The 16,738-nt window shown below is 38.5% G+C and overlaps 1 protein-coding gene across 1 annotated transcript in view; it reads right to left on the bottom strand.

Moving 5' to 3' along the window:
- The window catches only part of LOC104514318 (gamma-1-syntrophin-like), a gene marked incomplete at its 3' end in the record, with an annotated part of 54,505 nt that extends 39,713 nt beyond the window's left edge, over positions 1-14,792 (bottom strand). Inside the window, exons 1-4 of the mRNA XM_010157960.1 lie at positions 14,729-14,792; positions 11,462-11,544; positions 9,000-9,130; positions 3,266-3,395 (exon numbers count right to left, since the gene is read on the bottom strand). Of these exons, the coding sequence (XP_010156262.1) occupies positions 3,266-3,395; positions 9,000-9,130; positions 11,462-11,544; positions 14,729-14,792 (408 nt within the window). The remainder of the gene's footprint in view (positions 1-3,265; positions 3,396-8,999; positions 9,131-11,461; positions 11,545-14,728) is intronic.
- Between the last annotated feature and the right edge of the window lie 1,946 nt (positions 14,793-16,738).

The following is a 16,738-nucleotide window of genomic DNA, read 5'->3' as shown; positions in this document are numbered from 1 at the left end:
ATATTAAATTACTTTGAACAATGCATTTCTATAGTGTGCCTTTTGGCTGCGTACCAATATATAAACCAATCGATGTTTTGTAATCTTAAAGCAATGTATTCCATCTCATATGTAATCTTTCCACGGTTTCTGGGAAGATAAATGAAATGAAAGTTAGTGGTATCGCTCTCAGAATTCTACAAACATTTGAGGACACTAGTTCTAATTTACTGAATACAAGAAAAAGACTGCATACCTGAAGGCTGTCTTCTGATGAAAATTTGAAATGAAGGCAAGTAGATCAGTCAGCATACTGATATTTTTTTTAATCTCTTCTGTAATATTCAGAATATAATTTTCTATATCTCTGCATTAAAACTGTAACTATCTTGTTGCATAATAATACAAGTTTTATCTCACACTGTACAATGATTGATAGCCTAACCACTTTAGGAAAACTGTGTTTGCCTGCAGACACCATCTTCCAACCTCCGTTACGTATATTCAGTTAGCAACCCCGCCTTTCAAAGATGATGATGACATCAAGACATTTTGGGTTTGTTTCTATTCTTGCCTTTTTGTTACCTTCTTGCTCTTTGGTAGGTACTGGCTACAAGTTGATTTGGCAATTGAGCCACACCGCCTTTGTGTCAGATGTGGACACATTAGATCGTGACAGAAGAGATTCTGACATCATCCTTATAAAAAAAATAATTGAACTATAGACTCAAAGAGGAGAATTTAGAGCCAGGGACTCATGTTTCTCAACTCTAAGATACACAGGGGAACACAGGGAGAGAAAGCCATGTTTTTCCCACAAACATATGTGGGGTTTGAACCATCTGATAATTTTTTTCAGTCAGTTTGTCTGTGAAAAAGTAAAATAATTCAGACTTTCTGGTTGTGACTAGTATGTTTTTTGTCAAAATATCCAGGCATTTTTTTTTGCAGATTTATTCAGAAAAAAAAATCTCTCTGGCCTCTCAAAGACACCAGTGACAGGATATACATATCTCCTGAGGTATTGAAGTCTGAACTCACCACCCTGGGGTCTCTTAGTAGTCAAAGGAAAGACAGACATATCCTGAGAGAATTAACCTCATCATAAAATAGATGTTGAAAGTAAATCATGTGTATCACTCTTCCAACATTCTGCTTTAAGACATCTAAAGTTAGTAAAGATAAATCCCACCCAAATCTACATAGTCCAAATTGGATACACTGGTAAAGGAAATGCTTTCAGAAACAACTTGGTTTTTATAGTCTTTGTTTTCACCTGCTTCCTTCTTTTTAAAAATGTAGGTGTGACAGACAGTATGTAGGTTAACATTTCTATGAGCTACTTGGTATTTAAATGAAACAAATTATTCTTCCATGACCCCTAGATTGAAATAAGTTAAACTAAAAATCAGTCAATTGGTCCAAAAGTTCAAATAAACTCCTATACTCTCTTTGCTTCTTTGGTACTGGATGCCACAGTAAGGGAGTATGACTGCCAATAAATGCCTGTCAGAGGAAAAATGCTAACATCTACAGTATGCATGTGTCAATAATCCTCTTGTAAAGAAATAAAATAGAGGGACTGCTAATCACATCTAATCATTGTTCCAAACAAAAGCTTGGGTTTTTTTTCCCCTCTGTGTTTCTAATGTTTCTTATATTCACTTATCACATATGCTGTCAAATAACTAATACTTTCTGGCAACTGACAATTTAAAAGAAACCTATATTACAGAAAAGGCAGTCTCATTGGTTCCCATAAATTCATATGGGCTATATATATTTTTAGGACAGTCCTAAAAATAGGTTAATGGATAACTTTCGTAACTCTCACTGTTACTTTACAGGACATCTTTGGGATAAAGTAAATACACTATTGGCATAATAGTTGTATAATTTACTATTTCCCTCTTTTAAAATGTCAGATACATGGTTTCTGTACTGTATGGAAAGCAGTGTAGAATTATAAACGGTAGTTATTTTTGAAACACCAAAACATATCACATAAAAACGGTGCATTACAAAATTCAAGTTACAGTAAGCAACCATAATTATAGTATCATCACAGCCACATAAATTATTAGATAAAATTTAGGCACATCTACCTATCGTTATAAGTAAACAAATAAACCACTTAAAGTAGCAAGAATCATTAATAGTCTCAACTAAAGATGACGAGAAAAAAATCAGCACCCTCATTTGTCAGGATACCTAGCGAGACAAGAAAGGTTCTCTACAGCAACAGCATTGTAAGGATGGATTAATAGCCATAAAGGTGGCGTGTACTGTGTGGAAGCTTGCAGATGAATTCACGTCTGTCACGTTTTTATTACACAATGACTTTTACATATTGCTGCCAGATGGAACATAGTTTGGCATCTTGAACATAAATCTCCAAGACATAAAACTTCCTTCAATGTTCTGCCTGTATTTGAAACAAAAGCAAATTCAGAGGGCGGTTTGGGAGGCTAAAGCAGACTTAAGGAAATCTGAGAGAATATAAATTAACTCGTCAAGGCCTTCCTTGTAACAACCCAATTCAAAATAATGGAATTACCCACGTGTTCTGTACTTTTTGAGGAAAACTAGGAAAGGTATCATATAGACTTCTACAGGAAAAACTACATGCCATCTATCAAATGCAAAATACACCCTAGCCAGGTCCAGGAGACCTTTCAATCAAACTTACTAGTAGTTTGGCAAAACTTTTGCATAACATTTATTCTTGCTTCAATACAAGGAGTTGTTTATCCTACAAGATCAGGTCATAAAGGTATAGTTCATGAAGCATAAATGCATTTCATCTTTGCTGATAATAAACATTTGTATCTGTATCACAGAAGTATCTTGATGTTCTTTTTGTGTTAAATGATACCTGAACAGACCTAATACCTAATTCAGATATGATTATACAAGTCTTTCTATAGATGTATTTCTCAAACTATCAAGAAAGTATAGAATTTTTAAAATTTTATATGTGCTTACCCATCACACCTGACTTCCTTCTGTGTGTCTGGTCTTTGTTTCTAAAGCTAGCTGGTGCTGCTAAGAAGCGAGTAACTCTGATAGCAATGAAGTGAACTCTATGACTGCAGGGAGAATATTTTCCCATTCAATGATTTCTCACAAAGTCTGATTTGATGACAAACTTGAGTTGACTTCTCTCCGAGAGCCTCAAGCGTTGTTTATATGCAGATAATTCTGTGTGTGAACCCATTAGGCTTTTATGACAGTTATAATCAAATATGATCAGGAAACCTTCTGGCTTACTTGGATCCATACTTACATTGTGCTTTGTAAGGTTGGAAATGTTACTTGCTATTGCTTGTAGCCAGTCAATACACTCTTCAGCAGAGAGACACTGAATTATTCCACTGCAAACCCCATCCACAGCAATTACTTGGAACGCATTTTGCCTATGGACATGTCATAACAGATCAGGTCAGAAGAAAATTTCATCTGTTCTAGCATATCATCTTAACAATACTTGCAGAAATGCTTTTCTTTCAACTACAACGAAGGTCAGCCACGGAACACTGACAAATTGCTGGTTTTCCTGTTTTATAAATAACTGACATATTAAAAAGATCGTGCTGAAAGGTCAACTCAGACTATATTAAGTTTCCAGAAAGCTATAAAAAGAATTCCACAGACTAGCTCCAACACTGTGTGACTTCAGGAGCTAAACAAGTGAAATAGCTGATGCATAACGAAGAGTTAATACTTTAATACTGCAGGTCACAAAGAAGGAAAGTGTTCACTGGACAACGTAGGCAATCATTTGAGAAATTCAGTTCAACACAGTACCTTTCTTTTCAACAACTTCTATTTCATTTTTCTAATACAGTGTTCAAATACAGTAAGATTCCTGTGTGGATATCCCTTGCTGGCTGCTAAAGTACTGATAGAAAGGCTGGAGAGTTCAAAATCAATCAGGTAGCATTAATGACTTCTCCAATTGCATTTCTGAATACAGGATCATTAGCAAAATACAGCAGAATGACAAGAGACATGCAATGACAAAAGCCACGGCCACCTGGATATGTCTATCCCAGCACCAATGTGGACACCTGCATAATAATCTGTCACGCATTATAGACTGATTTTCCACAGCAGAGTGCTGAGCTGCCTGTTCTATAGAGCAGAACAAGAGAAAGCTTTCAGATGCTAAAGCAGTAGCAAACCTAATTTCATTGGTAAATAGCCTTCTTGGCTAACAGCCTTTGGAAGGTTCACAGGTCTCTGGCTTCCAAACCCAAACACCTCAATATTAATCCATATCCCAGAGTAAGAGATTACTAGATATACAGAGAAAACCAAGTTCCACTGCTGACATTCTGCTACAAACCCATCTGTTAATGATCAATTCATGGTTTAAAATTAAGTATGCCATTCAGATTCCTCGAGAATGGCTCAGACAAAGTGAGTGTTATCTTCACGTGAAACTGTCACTGATGACAGTTTCTGATATCTCAAGAGAGATATCAATTCTGCAGAGCATTTTCTTTAACCTCTTGAAATTATGTTCTAGTTCTACAGAATGTAGACCTAATATCTCTCTCTACCATAAAGGTCTTTGCTGCATCCATGTCATATACAGGCTTTTCCTCCAATCAGTAGAAACATTAAAAATTAATTAGACCCATGTCTTTGCTTTAAGAGTCCCATCATGAGAAATAGTTCTTACAGAAGCATAAGTCTTATATGTCCTAACATGATCATGCAGAAACCAGTAGTTTATCTAAATCTATCAGCTAACTTAATTTAATGGCCTTTTCACGAGTCATGATTTTTCCTTAAAATCGTGAGGTACAAACTGAGAGTTGCTTTTTACAACAACACATTTTCACAATAATTCAGGTAAAGATTTTGAGGAAGATATATGTAAGGAGAATAATATAGCTGTTTACTATATCCTTTATTTTAAATGGCTACACATATAAATAGTAAATTCTTCCAAACTAAAATTCTGAATAAGTCCTTACATAAAAAGCATAGCATGATGCTCAGAGAAATTTATTGATTACCTCTTTCAAGAAAAATACCATTATTTTCAGGACTCCCCTTCTTTCTACTCAGCCTATTGCAAACCAAATCCAACAAATCTATGAATGTGTGACACGAACCTGCACAAGCAAAGAAAACTCAGCATGTTCCCGATCCAATTCTGATACGTTAATCTGCCTTACACTACAAACACAATGAATCTGATCTATTCGGGGCATTAGACTGTTCCTACTGTTCCTAGTTATTTGGTCTGTGCACATACAAAACCATCCATCCAGAATGTTCTTGCCCAAGTATCAACAAGCATAGACTATAAGATGCATGGCTACCAATAAATTACTTCTGAATGTGTCTGAGCAGTAGATTATCGTAATAGTATTTTCTTGAATTAGTCTACCAGCCAAAGTACATACCACCACACAAAACTGAAAAAATAACATATTAAATGTGTTTTATATTCAATAGAACAAACAGTAGACTAATCACTTTATAATACAGCAAAAGACTTAGATTTTATTGTTCTTTTGAATATCATGTGAATTCTTATTCAACTACACATCTCAGGTTCTGGGCCTCTGGAACTCAAGCAAAAATATTTGAAATGGCTAAGCTTCCCAAGCTTAACTTGAATGTCCTGTGGAACTTTATACAGATACGCTCTGGAATTCATGTGTCTCAAGCACCCCTTTAGAAAAGCTAGAATACAGTTATGAGGCGTAATAGTGTCTGTGATAACGATATGATGTATTTCTGTGCCAGCCTTTTCAAACTCTGAAACAAAAAGTTATTAGGCTTTATATAGTGAAAACAGCCCTGTAAATATTAACTACAGAAACCTTAATTAATCAAATTCCATTTAATGTTTCTTTCTTATATTATTATCACTACCCTTTCCTTAATGTTGCTCTTTATAGCACTGTCTTAAAAATTTTTCCTCTTGTAACAAATTTTGAGTGATTCATGTTTTAAAATATTTACACTAATTTAAAAGACTCTTATAAACCATTTTGTTAGCAACATAGACACAGCATAGACACAAGGAGAAAATTATCAGAGTAGTTAGTCAAGGTTTGAATATGAATTCAGGTCTTTTGTTTTCTATGAATACACTTTTAAATTTATTTTTTGGAAATTACTACCTAAAAATCTTTCTCTGGAATGTACAAGTTCTACAATGTGCACTTGGAGCTTGTGTTTTAGTGATACAGAAGACTGAATTTTAAAATTCAAGACCTGTGAATAGTTGAATATGTCTTAATTTTCCATGTAAGTATTTCTGGTCAATTCAGAATCTCACCTCAACTATACAGCACATCAGAACTCAGATCTGACTATTAAGATTTTGGGCCCTTTATGCTTCATGCTCTTAATTATTTCCATTGATCTGAAGATATGCGGAGAATTTAATATAAAAACTTCCTGCATCTGTGGTGACTATATCCTGTTCCCTTTCAGTTGAGCCAGTAAGCTGTTGTAGCCTTTGATTTACACCTTGATCCCCTGGGCTAGCCATTGTTCCTCAATAGAACAAGCATCATGCAGTCAAGTAAATATGATTTTGCTATTACTAGTTAAAAGCTGCAGGCTGTTTTTAGCTTCACAATTAGGTAGTAGTGAAACAACTATTGCCTAACCTGCTTTAATTTCAGCTCTGTGAATAGGAAAAAGGCTGGCAGGCCTAGGTAGTGTACTCCTAAGAAAAAACAGCCCTTAAAATTAACTGAGACCGCGGGAGGCATGTGTGCAACTTTCAAATGTTTACTGAGAATCAGTGAGAAGGAAGCAGGCTGTGGTAAGAAACAATAAAATCCACTCCAGAGTGGATTCTTCACTCCAGAGTGAAGTTTCTGGGTGGGATCATAAACCCAACTATGGGGGCAGATGGTATCACTTGACTATAGGACTCATAGAAACACTGGGGGGGTAAAAGCATAACAGAGATACTCAGCAGGTATTTTCAAAAAACAGTCTTTCAAGAAATATTAGTGAAGCTTTTCTGTACTCTTGAGGTAATTTTACATGTGTTTGAATGGAAGACTGGGAAATTTTAAACCACTGACTGATGAGCCATCAGGGCAAAGCAGAAAACACTATTCTTCCTTGAGTCACACATCTAAGCTGGGAGACAAGAAAACTACATGGGAAAGCCAGAGTTTCTTTCAGTTAGTAGGGCCTCCCAGCCTTACAGAAGCCCTTTGTGCTTATTTTGGAAGTTAATATTTCTGATGGGTTAGAAGAAGTAGTAACAGAGAAACAGGCTCTGTAACTGTAGAAAGTTGTCCTCAAGTTAATGACTGACATGCTGGAACTCAGAGAATATGTTGGTGCTAGAACATCATTCTTATATATACAGATGATAAATTAATCCACAGAATACCTAAGTATTTAAACCTTTTAACAAGGCATAGTATAAAAATAAGATCATACTTGTTACATTTTTTAGCTATTTTCTATTTAAATTCATAACATCTGAAAAACAGTCATCATTCCAGAATATTCTTGTCCTCTTTTCTGATTTCTTCTGATTTACTAGGATAATATTAAGTTAAACAGTGACAAGTTGTAGGTCCATATGATGAAATAAATTTAAACCTGATTATGAGATTTGGACAGCTTCCCCAGTGATTGGGAGACAAAATGGCAATGAATTTCAATGTTAATAAATGCAAAGTAACATATATGGGAAAAAAACCTCCTTATCTATACGTAAGCAACAGAGAATGTTACTGTAGATATAAACATTGAGGAAACACTGAGGAAAGAAATGCAAGAGTTACTACAAACAACTCTTTGAAAACCATCACCATAGTGCTCAGTGACAGTCAAAAGGTTATTACAAAGTATTAGACAAGAACAGAGAAAAAAGTTGAAAACATCATTATGTCTAAATCAAGACGGATCCTATCTGCAGTCCTGATCACCTCGTCTCATAGAAGATATATTAGAATTACAAAAGAAACAGAGAGAAAAACCAGGATAATCAGAGCTATGGAAGGGTTTCCCTAAAAGGAGATGATAATAGGGATCCTTCAAACTGGAAAACAGAAGACAGTCATCTGAAACATCAATTAAGAATGCTTATTTAGCATTTCCCTTGATACAAGGGTGAGGGCCCAGAGTCCAGTCTCTTGCCTCTCCTGGGTGCCCGCCTGCCTGTGGTTGAAGCCAGCTCTGCCATGGCGTGGCTATTGGATGTGGGATCAGGCTGCTGTGAAAAAGCCTGAGTGCCACCCTCCCCACCCCTTTACTTGGGAACTGCGTATCAGCTCATGCTATTGTTCTTGGTCCTCACCTGAACTTGGTTGAAGCTATGCCTGTGCCTGGACATGTATCCCACTGATTCAGTCCTGACCTGTGGTCTTACTTCCCAGACTGCCCTGAGCCCCACCTCACTGCGACGGACGCTTCTGAAGACCACCCCTAGGCCCGCTCTGATCCTTCACCACGGCCAGTGGGACAGGTCCCTTGTCTGCATGGACACTGCCTCATCCAACCTCGCTGCCACCCTCTGCTCTTGATCCACATTCCCAGCGGGGCAGCCAGCCCTTGATGCTTCCGAACAACAAGACTATTTCATCCAATGAAGTTATCAGATGAGAGACTTAACAAAACAAAAGGAAGTACATAAAACCATAATTACATCTCAGAGCTCAATGCCACAGTGTATTACAAAAACCAAAGGTATAATAAAAAGCAGCTTAGAATGAAGCTTTTGCAGAAAGAAGCATTAGCAGTTATTAAATATGATGACCTATGTGCAGTTTCAAACTGAGAAATGTGCTGACAACTAGGTGCAAGTGGGAAGATCAGAAGTCTTCCACACATGGGTGGTCCTGGCTGACATCAAAGCAGAGTAACGGCTGACATGGACCTAGACAGACCTTTCCGAAAGCTCCTGCATCTCATGCCTCTGACAGCTGCAGTGGAACCAATAATGCCATTCCTTTAACAAGGAAACTCCCTAAGGGCAGTATCTGTCAATCAAGAAGTTTCAACTTTCTGAACTTCTTTACCTGGACAAATCTGATCCTGGAAGGTACTGGGAAAACCGTGAATGAAGAAGTGGAATTAATCGGAGATCACACCACCTTTTTTCCCACCTAAGTCCTGGGGATGCTGGCCATGAGGAACATGATAATGTATCCTGAAAAACATTAAAAGGTCCTTCTCAGTTTTGGGCTTCATTATAAGTACTCAGCAGATTTGGAAGAGAGAGAGACTTCAAAGATTTTATATTTCATTTGTTGTTGTGTTGTACTTTTCCCAAATTGTTTGGCATGAGTTTTAGCTAGCACTGGAGAGATTCTGAACATTTTCTCACAAATAAAACAATTCTATATAAACCTCAACATCAATATACTTAGGGAAAGTGTGAGGAACAGTATTCTAAAAACTGAGGGAAAACAGCTTGCGTCCTTTTTTTAAATGACTAACCATGAATAGAAGTGAATATTAACCACATATCATATCATCAGCTACTAGTTTTATACCTGTGCCCTGAATAAAGGTGATCTCTAAATTCTTCACTATACAGCCATAATTCAGTTGGTCCCTGTGGCCCCATATACATTTCTATTCTAAAGACATCATCTCAAAACCTGATAATTGTGAATGGGATTTCACATGTGATGAACATTTTTTAGTCAGAACTCCATGCTTATGATGAATATTTTAATTTTACCTATTTACACAGGACATTACTTATATGAAAATTAAACTTTATCATGTCTATGATCTTATCTACAAAGAATGAGTATTAAAATATCTACAGTCTTAAGTTCACCAGTAATTTACAGAATATAGACTTGAATGAGAAATGCTTATAAAAAGCGAAATGACCAAGATTTATTTTTTAAAATCCAACACCTCTTCCTTTCTTTATAAAATCCTTTACCAAACAGTGCTGGTGATGACATTTTTCTGAAGGAGCATGATTCTCTCTGAAATGTAGGTAGTACCTCTACTGTATCAGTAAAATTGTACCTGCTGATCCTGCATAACTTAAAATTTTTCATCTCAGAATTAATATTTTTCTTACCTGTATCTTCCATAAAACAGGTATTACAAAAATTAAGTACACCTTGTATTTTTCTAGAGTGTGATTTTTCTATCAGATCTATGGAATAATAAAGCTCTTCCAACTTGAACATTTTACATATATGTTCATATATCTTTTATGTGTATAAAATTAAAAATCACGCTAAACAACTATTTAGCTGAACAGCAGAGGCTTTTCAGAAGTAGATTCACTTATTTAAAACACTGAACCTCTAGTGAAATATTACATAGATTTAAGCCAAATAAATAAATTATTGGCTAGGAAGACTAAGCTAGGACATTGCTTTGAACACTGTCTTGAATTTTTAACATTTTCTGTGTGCTTTCAGGAACCTTTTTTCACCTGTGATTAAACCTAAGGAAAAAGCTGAAACACAGCAAAAAGTTTAGATGCAAACTGCAGGCCAAGGTCTGGCTGCAACAGAAATGTTAACCCTACCTTCAGCCTGAAAAACTCTTTAGTTGTTGATAAAAGTCCTGTCTACTCCAAATTCTGAGCCAGATGACTCCTACATGCAAATCACCAAGGCTGTAAATTAAAAAATAGACTATGGCCATGAATTACAATGTATTTCAGAAAATATTCTGAGAAAAAGGAAGAACCATCACGTAAGAGTTGTACATAATTTAGGAATTCATGAAGACATCTCATTTGGTTTTATGAAGCATTCTATTCCTATTACAAGGGGACATCTAAGATAAGAACCAGATCCTAGTCTTCAGCAGCAAAATTTAATTTAGGGTGAAGTACAGAGTCACGATTCCTGCTTATATTATTTAAAATGAGAGAGAAAGATGTGGTTTCAGTAAATTATTATCAGTTCACATAGAAACCACAGCTAAATTAGATCTGTTTTGACACCTGCAAAAACAGGTTTCACAAACTGAAGCATGGCTTTTATCCTAAAAGCGAAGTTAGAAATGAAGTGGCTAGTAAAATAAAAATGTTGCTCTGCCGCAACAGCCTTTCCACATGCATCCATATTTAGACTGTTGGGATGTCTGCTTCTGATGCTGTTGCGTTAGTTATATTTTTTTTTTTAATTATTTAACCTGCATTAAGTCATCTATCATTCATTTGTATAACTTTTCTTCAAATAGGTATATTTTAATTTTAATAATTGTAACTCCTGTGCTGCAGAAATAATGTGGAAGAAAACCTTCTGCAAAATCCCTGTTGACCAGATAAAAATAGCAAACACATCTAACAAGGCACAATCTCAGCTGGTATAATTTGTCATAGTTTAATTTGCAGCCATAATATCTGGCAACTCTTTTTACCCCCTACGGAACTACCGAAGTCCAATGATAATTGGAACTCCTGCTATGTTGCTGTCCTTTATTAGTTACTTCCACTTAGCTATTACAGTATTACTATTCCTGTGTGCAATTCCATCAAAGAAATACAAGTTCTTACCGTGTTGTTGGGATGGTAGTTCAGATGCAAACCACTGTCACATAAAGGAGAGGATGTGCCACTGCTTTGGTCACTGGGGGCACCTAATACAAACATGAATACACCAGAAGAACTTCAGGAATCTATAATGCTATAATTCAAATTTGTATATGTCTGTATTCCCCCCTACTAGTTTTGTCATATCTAACATTAATTTACTTGCTCCATTCAGCCAGCATATGCCTTCTAGTTTGAGCAGAGTACCTTTTTAAGATGAGCAGAGGCTCAAGAATCCCTCCTCTGGTGCTTTGCTTAAAAGAATTAATAATCTGTTTAGTACGAAAAAAAAACCCAAAGGTTTCTGCAAAATTGATAATAAAAGGAAGTTGTCTCCCTCCTTGCTTGGTATTCATTTGAAGGAGCTAGTCAGAGAATGCTTTTGTTACTCTCAATGAAGTTTACAGTTCTAAGTGTTCTTGTAACAGTTTAGGAAATTACACTGCTACACCTCAAAAGTAACATGACAGAATCGAAGCAAATGCATATTTGTGTGCGTTAATCATGGTACGTTTTGGTACCACCACCTTTCATAAAAGGGGAAAATGCACTGGGATACAACATTTTTATTTAACAATATGGTGTTCGAAATTTTTTGTTGCCTCACTAAAATTTAATACCTAGGTGAAAGACAAGGACAGTACTTCAACAAATGATTGTATAAACATTATTTCATAATTTAGTTTAGTTGATTCATACTAACTTAAAATCAAAGGCTTAAGGTACTTAAATAAAATATTTATTATTGCTTAAAAATTAAGCAATTCATTTTACCTTCTTAGGAGCAAGAAGCAGAAGGAAAGCAGCGAGGACAAAAGGCACAAGCTGACATATTTATATGCTCACATATGTATTGTGGTTTAACCTCAGACAGCAACTAAGCACCACACAGCTGCTCACTCACTCCCAGCCTTATTCTGTGACCATCATGACCAGGTCCCACACCTTCCAATAAATCTGGAGTAACAACCTCCACCTTTCCTATCTTTTGATATTTACACACACATATCATTCCCTTAATCTATGTGCCATCTCTCTAAAATGTCAGTTTAGTTAATTTAGTTCATGACTTAGGGCTCCATCTCTCATAACAGTCCTTCAGGGCAGGAAAGATGGTGGGTGGTGTTGGATTGTTGCATGCTGCAGCCAGTTCTGGTTCCATCACTGATGCAACTTGTCTGGTTTTATCATCACTGCCCTTTGCTCAGTTTCATCAAAATTTATTTTTCATTCATCTGGGGTGATTTATTCTACAATTGATACGGCATATTGCAACCACAGTACAGATGATATACAGTATTATGTAGCAATTAATATCACACAATTCAAATGATTGGCTACTCTCACCCAAAATCAAATCCCCTTGAGGTACACATCGGAATTTCCCATCCTCTTGCCCTACCCACCAAGTGCACCCAGGCCCTTGAGCAAAAGCAGTCCCATTGATGGGTTTGCCTTTGCCTGAGGCAGGAATAAACCAAACTGTCTTCCCCAGCATATTTTTTATGTGCACTACAGGGACTTTATCCCCTTCTGGAGTACTGCATCCAGCTGTGGAACCCCCAATATCAGAAGGATATTGACCACTTGGAGCGAGTCCAGAGGAGGGCCACGAAGATGATCAGAGGGCTGGAGCACCTCTCCTATGATGAAAGGCTGCAAGAATTGGGCTTGTTCAGCCTGGAGAAGAGGAGGCTCCGAGGAGACCTCATTGCAGCTTTCCAGTATCTGAAGGGGGCCTACAAGGGTACTGGGAGAGGACTTTTTACAAGAGCCTGTAGTGATAGGACAAGGGGTAATGGGTACAAATTGAAAACAGGGAGGTTTAGATTAGATATCAAGAAGAAGTTCTTTACAGAGAGGGTGGTGAGGCACTGGAACAGGTTGCCCAGAGAAGCTGGGGATGCCCCATCCCTGGAAGTCTTCAAGGCCAGGCTGGATGTGGCTTTGAGCGACCTGGTCTAGTGGAAGGTGTCCCTGCCCATGGCAGTGGGGGTGGAACTAGATGATCTTTAAGGTCCCTTCCAACCCAAACCATTCTGTGATTCTATGATTCTAAGTATGTGTAAGTTGTGATTGGACAGGGCCAGCCCAATTGGCAGGTCCTCTGGTGTTGACTAACTAGGTGGCTTTTGCTAAATGTGTATCTCAGTAGTTGAACTTCCCACCATCCATTGCTCTCAGGGTGGTCTTTAACAGCCCACTGCATCATTTAACCTTCCCAGAGGCTGGTGTGTAGAGGATACACCCACTTAATGCCATGGCCTTTGGCCCAGGTGTGTGAGGTTGTTTTGGAAATGAGTCCCATTGTCTGATTTAATTCTTTCTGGAGTGCCATGTTGCCATACAACTTGCCTTTCGAGACCCAGGATAATATGCTGGATGGTGGCATGGGGCACAGGATGTTTCCAGACACTCAGTAGTTGCTTCCACTATTGTGAGCACATAGAACCTGTCTTAGGAGATTTGGGGGAGTGTGATATCATCACTCTGCCAGGTCTCCCAATATTTTTATTTCAGCCATGTCCCCCATACCAGAGACTTTAATCACTTTGTTTTGGCTGCAGTGCACGTTTCACATTCATGGATAACCTGTGCAATAGTGTCCATGGTCAAGTGCACCCCTTCATTGTGAGCCTATCTATATGTTGCATCTCTTCCTTGACAGCCTGTGGTGTCACAGGGCCACCAAGCAATAAAAAAAATTCACCTGTATATAACCAGTCCAGTTCCACCTGAGTCACTTTAATTCTAGCAGACTGATCTACCTGCTGGCTGTTGCAATGTTCTTCAGTGGCCCAACTCTTGAGCATTTATGTACAACCAGGTTCTCTTCCCAAGCAGCAGTATCTTGCTGTAATTCAGCAGCCTCTGCACTGCCAACTGTGCTGCTTCATTGATGTAATCACCCTCACAGAGCATTTGCCACCATCCATGAATCATTAAAGAGATAAAGCGCTGGCCATTTCTTTTGCCCAGCAATGTCCAAAGCCAGCTGGATGGCTTTCACCTCTGCAAACTGACTGGATTCACCTTGTCCTTCAGCAGTCTCTGCAACTTGTTGTGTGGGACTCCATACAGCAGCTTTCCACCGCCGATGCCTTCCCACAATATGGTAGGACCCATCAGTGAATGGGGCATATTACTTCTAATTTTCTTGTAGTTTGTTATATAGTAGGATCTCTTCAGCACAAGCCACCTTCTCTTCTGGTGATATTCTGAAATCTTTGCCTCCTGGCCAGTCCATGATCGCATCCAAAATTCCTGGGTAAACAGGATTTCCTTTCAACCCCATTGTGCAATCAGGGTGAGCCATTTACTCCAGGTAGCATCAGCTGCATGATGTGTAGAAGAGACTCTGCCTTTGAACATCCAGCCCAGCACTGCCAGTCGAGGTACCAGGAGGAGCTGTGCTTCAGTTCCAACCACCTCTGAAACAGCTCAAACTCCTTTATAAGCTGCTAGTATCTCTTTTTCAGTTGGAGTGTAGCGGGCCTCGGATCCTCTGTATCCTCTACTCCAAAACCCTAAGTGTCGACTTCAAGTCTCTGCTAGTGCTTTCTGCCAGAGACTCCAGGTAGGGCCATTCTCCTTGGCTGTGGTATACAGCACATTCTTTACCTCTGGCCCTACCTGGACTGGTCCAAGGGCTACGGAATGTACTATCTCCTGCTCGATCTGTTCAAAGGCTTGTCGTTGCTCAGGGCCCCATTTGAAATTGTTCTTCTGGGTCCCTTGATGGAAGGGACTTACAATCAGACTGTAATTTGGAATATGCATCTGCCAGAAACCCAAAACGCCTCAGAAAGCTTGTGTTTCCTTTTTGCTCATTGGTGGAGACATAGCTGGTATTTTATTGTTTACATCCATTGGGATCTGATTACATCCATCTTGCCATTTTATTCCTAAAAACTGGATTTCCTGTGTAGGTCCCTTAATCTTACTTTCCATTATAGCAAAACCAGCTTTCAAAAGAATCTATATTATTCTTCTCTCCTTCTCAAAAATCTCATCTGCTGTGTTGTCCCATATGATGATGCCATCAATGTACTGCAGGTGTCCTGGTGCTGCACTCTGTTCCAGTGTGGTCTGCAACGGTTCACAGGAAACGGTAGGGCTATTTCTAACCCTGGGGCAGTCAGTTCCAGGTGTACTGGATGCTCCTTCAAGTGAAAACAAACTGTGGTCTGCACTCTGCTGCCAAAGGGATTGAGAAAAAGGTATTAGCAATGTCAGCTGTGGCGTACCACCTGGCTGCCTTTGACTCCAGTTTGTACTGAAGTTCTAGCATGTCTGGCATGGCAGCACTCAGTGACAGCTTGATTTCATTCAGGCCATGATAGTCTGCTGTTACTTTCATCTCTCCATTAGACTTTTGCACTGGCCATATGAGACTGTTAAAGGGTGAGCGAATCTTGCTCAATACTCCTTGGCTCTCCATTCAAAAATCAACTTATGGCTCAGAATCAGGGAGTCTCAGCTGGTGTGATATTGCCACTGGTGTGATACTGTTGCCAGTGCATCGTCGTGGTGATCATCGATACCTGTTGTTCTTTGGTCCTCAGAAACCCCACAACAGAAGCGTCCTTGGAGGAACCAGACAAGGTGGATAACTGTTTCTCTTCCTCCGTCTCCAAGGCAGCTAAACCAAAAGCCCACCAGTACCCTTTTGAGTCCTTAAAATACCCTCTCTCCTGAGGTGGTTTACATGCCAAGGATGCACTGAGCCTCTGGGTCAGTCACAAGGGGTTGCATTCGCCACATATTCCCAGTTAGACTCACTTTGGCCTCTAATACAGTTAGATGTTGGGATCCCAAAGTACAGAGTTAACAGAAATCCTGAGTACAAATACCAGATTAGTCTCATGACCAGTCACTGTATCATATCATAAACCAGCGTTACACAGGACAGTAAAATGATAACCTTAATCCAGCCCCCAGAGATGATAAACAGCACAACAGGGAACATACACAGCAAGTAAGACGTTACATAACACAACCCTGAGAGCAAGCTCAACTCTGAGATCAAAAAAATCAACATTATGGCCAGCAAGTATTAAACTAATATAATGAATCCTTATAATGAAATTGTTTTAACAGACTTTGGTAAGATCTATCATTATCTCAACCCTTGGCATCTCACACTGGGTGCCAAAAAGGACTGTCATGGTTTAACCTCAGCACCACACATCTGTTTGCTCATTCCCCCCCAAGAGGGATGAGGGAGAGAACTGGAAGAGT

Source organism: Eurypyga helias, unplaced genomic scaffold, assembly GCF_000690775.1.
Source record: "Eurypyga helias isolate BGI_N326 unplaced genomic scaffold, ASM69077v1 scaffold14938, whole genome shotgun sequence".
Lineage (NCBI taxonomy): Eukaryota > Metazoa > Chordata > Aves > Eurypygiformes > Eurypygidae > Eurypyga > Eurypyga helias.
Note: the sequence above shows the minus strand (reverse complement) of the source record. Positions and strands in the feature narration are given on the sequence as shown.